This window comes from Primulina tabacum, chromosome 18 (assembly GCF_025594145.1).
Source record: "Primulina tabacum isolate GXHZ01 chromosome 18, ASM2559414v2, whole genome shotgun sequence".
NCBI lineage: Eukaryota > Viridiplantae > Streptophyta > Magnoliopsida > Lamiales > Gesneriaceae > Primulina > Primulina tabacum.
Window position 1 is genome coordinate 18,854,638 of NC_134567.1, and position 9,351 is coordinate 18,863,988.

The 9,351-nt window shown below is 29.8% G+C and overlaps 1 protein-coding gene across 1 annotated transcript; it reads left to right on the forward strand.

Moving 5' to 3' along the window:
* The first annotated feature begins 6,198 nt into the window (after positions 1 to 6,198).
* On the forward strand, positions 6,199 to 7,493 carry LOC142533721 (NDR1/HIN1-like protein 26). The gene has a single exon (XM_075640587.1). It carries the CDS (start codon positions 6,405 to 6,407, stop codon positions 7,098 to 7,100), a length of 696 nt encoding a protein of 231 aa, XP_075496702.1. The 5' UTR covers positions 6,199 to 6,404; the 3' UTR covers positions 7,101 to 7,493.
* The last annotated feature ends 1,858 nt before the right edge of the window (positions 7,494 to 9,351 follow it).

Below are 9,351 nucleotides of genomic sequence, written 5' to 3' on the forward strand. Positions count from 1 at the left end.
TAATATTTTAGCATAATGATTAAAATGCATAAAACTGTCAGACTGCCACCTCACAGCAAGACACAAATCTCTACCTGCTCAAACATAAATAAAGTGAATATAAAGAGCATTCCACGTTTTTCTAAGTGAAGTATTTATAAAAGGTTGCCAATTGCATCAATCTTACTTTAGTGCGGGTCAATTCATACTGTTTGCTTCCACTTTCTCTGGTTTTTTTTTTTCAAATGTTAAATGACATTCATGTAACTTTGACAAAGATTAAGCAACACAAATTTTCCCATTAACATAAACATCCAAGATCATCCAAATTTTAGGCACAATAATTCCTTTCCTCAGTAAATTGATCCATAAAAAAGAATTATCAAAACAAATGCAATTGATACAACACAAAATTAAAACGTAAAAAAGTTAAAACCTACATTATCTACTTTGACCAAAAAAGCTGAGACAACATCGAGACAAAATTTGAAACTCAAACAAAAATAAAAATTGGAAACTAACCCTTGACGAAACCAGAAATTGCATTGAAAGCAGAAGAACCCTTTAATTCTTACAATATTTTGAAGTCTGTCAGTAGTGTCAAGTGCGGAATCTTACAGGATGTATCGGCACAGTTGTTTGTGGAGGGAGTTGATGGCAGTTTGTGGAGGGGACAAACGAAACAATGTGTAATGGAGGGAAACGAAGTGAAATGGAGTGAAAAAAGAGGGAAATTTGGGTTCGGAAACGAAGTGAAATGGAGTGAAAAAAGAGGGAAATTTGGGCTCATGTTTTTCCAAGCCCAATTGAAAAAAAAAAAAAATAGATGCTAAGTCGTTTGATTAAACAGTACACAGTGCTATTGGACATGCACAGCAGAGGATCTGTCCCCTTGTTTTTTTTATATATAATTTCAAGTTGTAGTTTATTCCGGGAAATTTTTAAAATTATAGTATGACTCTCATATAAATATAATCAATTCATATAGACGTATGATAATTCATTAATTTCCACAACTATGATGTTATCCTTATTTGAAAAAAAATTGCTCGAACAATGGTGCACTAGTATGTAATAAATTCATTTTAAAAAAAAATTGATTCCATAAATATTCCTTAAATTCCCCATCTTTACTACAAATAAAAATGGAACCGTTGTAAATTTTTTTAATTATTACACCATAAAAATCCTATACGAATCAGCTTTCTTATTTGAATTCATATACAATAAACATATATTTTTCCTAAAAATATGACTTTTCTAATGTTAAATAATCACCAAAGCTGATAAAATATAATTTTCATAACCATATTTATCCCGAAATATATTTTCGACTGTCAATAAATACATGTTTATTTATATCATAATTTTTTTGGCATGTTGGTGTATTTTTTTCATAGAGTCCAAAAGTTTCTCATAAATATTTCCATTTTTACAAATATATTCTCATTTTTATCTTTTATCTTCCATCATTTAAATTTCAAAATTAATAAGTTCAATTTTACAACAACAAAAAAAAAACATTTCTTTTCTCATTTCTTATAGATCATACGTATCGCGTTTGTCACGACTTACTAGTTATTAGGGATGTAAACGAACAAAACCGTTCGTGAGCTATTCGAAGCTCGATTCGATAAAAGCTCGTTTGAGCTCGTTTAATGAGGCTCGTTAAGATAAAAAAACAAAACTCAAGCTTTACAGTATTCGGATCGTTAGCTCGTGAACATGTTCGTTGGTAAGTTAATGAGTAATCTTTTAGATGAAAAAATCATAGTTTTGATATTTGATTTATTGATTTTGCATATTATTTATGAAATATATAGAAAAATCTATTAAATTTACAAATTTTAATAAGAATAATATATTTTTCTTTAAATATATAATTTACTTTTTAATTAATTTAATGAAAATTTAAATGTATAATTCATATTTATTAAGTTTGTTTAGGCTCGATAAAGGCTTGAATAAGCTCGTAAGCCATGCATATATTCGTTAAATAAAACTGGAGTTCGGCTCGATTATAAACGAACCAAGCTCAAACATTCAATAGTTCGGCTCGGCTCGACTCGACTCGATTACATCCATACTAGTTATTAGTTAAAGCTGAACCTGTAGAGTAACAAAATTTTTTATGTTAGTAAAACCTTTTTTTACATATAATAACCCAATTTCATGTTATACATTTCTCTTTCCACTGTCCTATTGTGTTTTTTTTATGGACTGTAGTCATCGTGCGTGCCACAACCTACTAGTTTAATCAATAATTGTACCCCTTAATAGGTCGATTGTAACACTTTCGACCAGTAGTTGGACGATCAAGTTGAAGGATTTGCGTCTATTGGTCAAATACACAACTAGTTTCGTGCATGTTAATATCTAAAATTTCGTCTCTCGAGGATATGGAACTTTCTAGTTTGGCCAACTTTGAAATTGAATGTGAGTCTATCTGTCGAACTTGGGATATGTATTGTATACTTTTTTTCCTGGAAAATTCCGCGATAAAGGTTGTTCGCATGGGAAAGGTCAAATTTACAAACGAATATTTATAAATTATTTTTATAAAAGTGTTTTTTTACAAAATATTATTAAATTATTTTAAAAGTTCATTATAAAAATAAATATATATTTGAATAACTATTATATAAAAATATTTTTAGAGTTGATGAGATGTTTGGTTATTCTAATATATATATATATATATATATATATATATATATATATATATATAAACAGTTCTTGGTTATTCTTTAAAAACTATAATTCGATAATATTTTTTAAAAAATATTTTTTAATTTATAAAAAACTTATTCGAACATAAACTTTAATTTTTTTCACCTATAAAATATTAAAAACGTTTAATATTTATCCATTTAGATATCATAAAAAATAACACTAATTATATTGGGGATTGAACCGTAGTCCGTGTGAAAGAATCTAAAACCTCCAAAAAAATATTAAATTAAAATCCTCTTATATACTTTAAAATTGATGGAAGTTAGTCACAATTATTTTTTGTGGTTTACGTATCCGTCATGCGTTCAAATTAAGACTGAAATTAAATAACACATTTTCGAACGAAATTCTCCGATACGAAGTAAGATAAGTCCCCAACCATGGCATATATACTTCAACCCGGATTAAGGACCCAAAATTTGAAAATAGTTAGATTCATGGTCCATGCAAAGGCAAATACAAGAAGCCAACAATTTATAAAAAAAAAAAAAAAAAGGGCGACAAAAACATTAGAGTCATTTTCAATAAATTGGTGCCCATTGCCAACTTCCAAAAATTTCCCTTTTCCTACATCAACAATGATAACACAAGCACCACAAAATTCATGATACTTAAGCTTTACGTTTTATCACACCAATAATTACCCAGGCAACTAGAGGACAATTTGTAATAGATATATTATTATAATTTATGATTTTCTTGTGTTGTTAAAAATTGATTTTATTGTATCACATTGCCCAGAACATATTTTTATATATATATACACTAATTTTGTAGATTTTTTCAATACGAACAAATTAGTGAAATAAAATTAAAATGTTAAATTTTAGTTTCATGGAAGATGTCCATGCTTAACGTTGGTACATCAAAAAGATTTGAGCTCAATGGTAGGCATTAATTGGAAATGAAAATGAGGGCCTTAAAGAATCAAACCAAACACATATATAAGATATTGAGATCCAAATTTTAAAAATTTCTTTTAAAAAAAATATGAGTTTGAACAAAAACACACACACACACACATCTCAGTTGTTCTTTAAAATCTATATTTTGATAACACTTTTTAAAAAATATTTTTCAAAACATTTTGCAGAAATATTGTCCAAAAACATATATATTTTAATTTTTTTCACTTATAAAATATTAAAAAAAATTAAAGTACTTGTCCAAACAAAATCTTGATATCAACTTCCATTAAAATATAATGAACTCACATCATCCATGTAATGATATCTTTACTCACTATATCTGTAAAAACATAGTAAATATCTCATAAAGTTTTGCTTTATAACTTATTTATTTGCAGCAAGTCATCCAACTAAACAACAAGTGTGCATCCATCTCTCCCTCGAATTAATTAGTCTCGGTCCAAAAAAATGGTACACCAATCCTAGAATTCTTAATCTAAAGTACTTGGTATTTTTTCATTAAAAAAAATGTATGCTAAAAGATATATAAAGATCGTGGTAGAGTTTTTCCATGACAAGATTTTCTCATAAATCATGCATAAAAAGCCAAAGCTCTTTCCAAACATTGGAGCAATATATTATAAAGAAATTTTCCATAATGGAAAGTGAAATGGACAAAAATTCAAAAGTACTAAGGTCAGATTGGAAGTTATTTAAGAAAAAACAATAATAATAATAATGGCCTAGCTAGCTGCTTTATTTTCAAGTCTTATAATTTGAAAGCACACTTAGCTTTAATTTGCAGCAAATATTCTCCAACACGACTCAATAATTGAAGGGCCTTTTTTGTTTTTTTTTTTGTTTTTTTTTTTGCATTTTATTCAATCAACCACAGCCATATCTTATATATGTTTTAAAAAGTGAAATTATATAGTGGGAAGATAGAGCTTTCGAAATAATACACATCCTTTCTTTAAAAGAGAGCAAATTTGGACAAGAAAAAAACTACATTTGTTTTAACTAACTAAAAAAAAATTAATCTAATAATATATAGTATCTCATAAATTTTGATGAAGGAGCCAAAAATGTTTATAATCTTCTTTGGAAATTAATTAAACAATATTTAATTTACATTTATATTAGGAGTGACGTCATATAGTCAAAGATATTAGAACTAGCTAGAACGGAGCAAAGGGTATGTAAATACAAACATAAAATTCCAAAAATGGGGGAGAAACATTATTCTTCAACTAATCCCTACCGAAAAGCTATACCTTTAATTTCCTTAACCTAAAAGTAAAATTTTTATGAATTAATTAATTTATACGTCTCAACAAGGATAACATAATATATTTGAGATTGTAAAACTCATATCTGAATTTTTTTACGTATTAATTCGATATAGTTCCGGAACAGCATAAAGTTATATATATATATATATATATATATATATATATAGTTCCTAATGTATATAAATAGTTAGTTATAATTATACATTAATTTGTAACTAAAACACAATAACAACCAAAAGATTAAATAAAAATTATAAAAATGTTTTGTAAAATAAGCATACTTGGGTATTATTACAATATGTAATTATAATAATAAAAGAATTATAGTAACAAGGTGCAAGGGGTCTACCATTCACACATAAAGTTTTTACCAGATTCCCTCTGTCTCGCTATTCTTTTGAATCCCCCTTTTCGAGTACATTTATAATTTCACACATACAGTAGTATCCAATACGTATTTCTTGAAGATTTCATTATTCCACCTTTCTAATTTGCTTAAACATTTTTGCACATAAAGAATTTAAATAATTTTCACGAATATTAATTAACATATGGAAGATACACGACTAAAACTGAAATGCATAGAATATAAAAGTACAAAAAAAAAAAAAAGAAATATCATATCAAAAATTTCAATTTTCACTATTAAAATGTATATAGACAAACAGTTGGTAAAAAAATTATAAACACTTGTACTCCATAAGAGAGGCTAGATAAGTTGCATGGCCTAGCTATTGATTCTATGTACTAGCACTTTGAAAAGCGATCAACTTTTTGTTTAGAGAAAGTCTTAAAGTACATCCATATGAGGATTTCTGATTGAGTCAGCTCTCCCAAATTTCTTCTTCAATATCTGGTAGTGAATGTCAGGTATATTCATGACAGTTAATTAAGTGCTTGCATATTCATGGATCACCATGTACATTCAATTATTAAGACTCCACATACATTTTATTATATACATTGCTAAGACTGAAACATCATAAATAATTAAATATAAATAACCAAAATTTCAATTTTCCCAACATATCTTTCATAAGTTTTTCAGATATAACATTTTTGGAATATTCAAGTTATTTTTCCTGCAGAAAATCGTCCGATAAATTGGTCTATAGATTAGGTCCATTAAATAGACAAAAGCGGGTCTACATGAAGTAATATTGTTCATTTGTAGTCATATACATCACGGGGGTGTTTATATCTATAACTTTCGAGATGAGTTAGATTTGTCAGTTTAGCCCCGCCAAATAGATGGATTGAGTTGAGAAATTCTCAACCCATCCAAATGACAAATCGGCCCGCCTTGACAAATAATGGGTTATGGCAGGTTATGAGCCGGTCCGTCTTACCAATCTGGTTTGACGTCTCTAGTAATATCCAGCACCATGGCTGCAGTCCGATAACTAAAATAAGTTCGCATTGACTCAATCGAACAGCGAGTCTAGAGAGCAGTTAATTAGCACCAAAATGATTGCACCTTTTTCAACCCAAGATGCCCTTTATAAACAAAGGGAAACCCCATGATTCACTCATTTCCACGGCACACCAAATGTCTCGAATCGACGTAAAATCCCCCAAGCACTGCGCAGACAAACACACAGTGCTCGCCGGCTCTCGCAGATTCAACAAGAAACTCTACCTCTACTTCTCCACCATCTTCCTCCTCCTTATCTCCCTCATCCTCCTCGTCTGGCTCATCCTCCACCCCACCAAGCCTCATTTCTCCCTCACACAAGCCGACGTCAACCAGCTCAATCTCGCCTCCCCATCCCTCCTCAACTCCTCCATCCAGCTCACTCTCCAGTCCACAAATCCCAACAAGAAAGTCGGCATCTACTACGACGAATTCCAGCTCTACGCTTCCTATAAAAGACAAAAGATCACTCCCGAAACATCCATCTCCCCGTTCTACCAAGGCCACGAGGAAACCACATTTCTTAGCGCGTCCTTGGCCGGAAGCCAGCAGCCAGTGTCACCGTCTTTCGCGTATGAGATTCAGCGTGACACGGGTACAGGGAAATTGGTGCTGAATTTTAAAGGAAATGGGAGGCTTAGGTGGAAGGTGGGGAATTGGGTTTCGGGGAGGTACAGGTTTATGGTGGATTGTGTTACTGTAATGCCGTTTGGGGCGATACCGTCACCGCCGTTGAGTTCCAGACAAGGCACGGTGTGTTCTACTGCGGTTTGAAGAACCGACGAAGCCAAAGATTGCAGTTTTTCAGTTCATGAACACGTTAAATGACCTTTTCCGTCTATATCGAAACTATATATACAGGTTCGAGATGCAAGGAGCTTGATATGAATACCGGGAATCAAGAAATAAGCAAGAAGCTTGGTAGCTTTTATTCAAGATTGGAGCTTGAATTTTGTTACAGAACATATGTTCGAGCATCGTGCATGAAAATTATTAAAACTTTTTTCATAAAATTGTAATTTAAATAACAAGATATGTATATTGTTCGTATTAATATGTTAATCAAAAGTTCGTGTTAGATATATATAATCACGTTTTATTCTCTAAGGAACAATGGAGATCAATTCGATCTCTCTATGTAGAACAACCAAGATTGGTTTGGTGTCACTTTTGGTTATTTCACTTTTTTGTTGCAATAAAATTATGAACAATTTTGAGGATAATTATTGAGTGATCTTGTGTTACACTTTCTTTGAATCATTGTCTTTAAAAATTTTGAATAATTTTCATACGTCTCATAATACTATTGTTCTCGTACATATCATTATTATATTATATATATATATATATATAATGATATTTGTGAAAATCATTCTTAGAATATTTGTTGCAAAGTGAAAGTTAATTAAAAAGGCGGAAAATGTAACAATTGCGGCTGCTTTAATTTCTAAGATTTTTGTATCATTAAAATTAAATAAAGTTTAGTGGGCCCTTTGTGCAACAAGTTCATGTTGAATCTCAGCGGGATCAAATTCATTCTAGTTTGTGAACATGTTTCTTTTATTTTTTTATTCATATTTGTATGGATTAAGAGTTCATGGCGACATTTATTAATATTTTCATATAATTAAAAGTAAAAACTATGATAGAAGATAAAAATGTGATGAAATGTATTTTTCGAAAATAATGTTGGAAAAAAATATGTCATGTTTAAGGATGACAATATGTACGAATAGAATAAGTACCTGATCCGGACCTATCTCGTTTGGGTCGGGTTTGAGTATTGTTAAATGAGGATGAGACGGACAATGTGTATTCAATTTTTGTATTTGGACAAGTATGGGTCTGGATGAATTAATCTATAATACCAAAACCATTTGTCTCATTTAAGTTTTTGCTATAATAAATATTATTCCTCTGGAGTCTAAATTTAAAGATTTTTTTATATGAGATTTTGTGATCTACATATACTTTTTATCCAATTAATATTTTGTGGATTTATGTGAATTATTGGGTGATAGAATTTATTCTTTTCTTTGTGCGTATATATATTAATGAAGTCAAATTTTATTGATCTAAAAAAAATGTTGTTTCACAATTATATGGTGACTACTATAAAAATATTTTTTTATGATAAAATATTTAAGTTCGATTTTTAAATTTATGTTGTGATTCGAATACCAGCTTTATTATCATGAACAACTGGAATTTTCACAAAGAATTTATATATCTGGTTCGTATAGTATATGTATTTTACAAAAGTTTACAAATGCATTATTATTTTTATTAGTTTCTTTTACTGATTGGGTTTTTATGTTTAAGTTTTGTGAATTTTTTATACAATTTAACGAATTTTAATTTTAAGATACAACTTAAAAAAGATTTTAATATTGTTTTTCACTTGAACTAAAATAACGCTTACATGCATGTATGCACAGGCAGAGAGCAGAAAAATTGGGAAAGGGGAAAAAATGAATCTTCAAATAAGTAATGGGCAAACTGCCGATAAATCTCAAAAACAAAATTTAAGTGAAATTACTTTGACGCTCCCAGACACATCCATTTATTTGTCACCACTCCCTAAAATTACATTTTGACTTATGTGCCCTCCTCTCTTTAAACTTAAGTGAACCTCCTTTTCCAATCCAACGAAGATATATGAATAGTTGGTATATAGTTTTCTCGTATATAAGATGTAGTGGAACTTGTAAAATTTTGTTTTGATGTTCAAAATGTTCTTGGGTGTTGTATGAGTTAAGATAATTAATAGGACACTTAGATTTGATTTATCTTTACATATTTAACGTTGACTCCAACTATTCCGATGTTAGGGTAGGAATAACTCTTCTTGTAAATCACTTTGAACTTTCTTCAGTGTTCTAATCAGATCTATGATCAGAAATTTTGTTCTTCTCCTAGATTGTATTAGAAACTAGCAGAAATTTATGTCGAGATGATTGTCGAAACTCGATCTTTCAGCAAGTTTAGTGTTGGCATACCACCTAAGACATTTGTGCAAGTAAAT

What these genes read in the sequence shown, in the direction of transcription:
- LOC142533721 (XM_075640587.1), top strand. Translation starts at nt 6,405, where the DNA reads ATGCCCTTTATAAACAAAGGGAAACCCCATGATTCACTCATTTCCACG.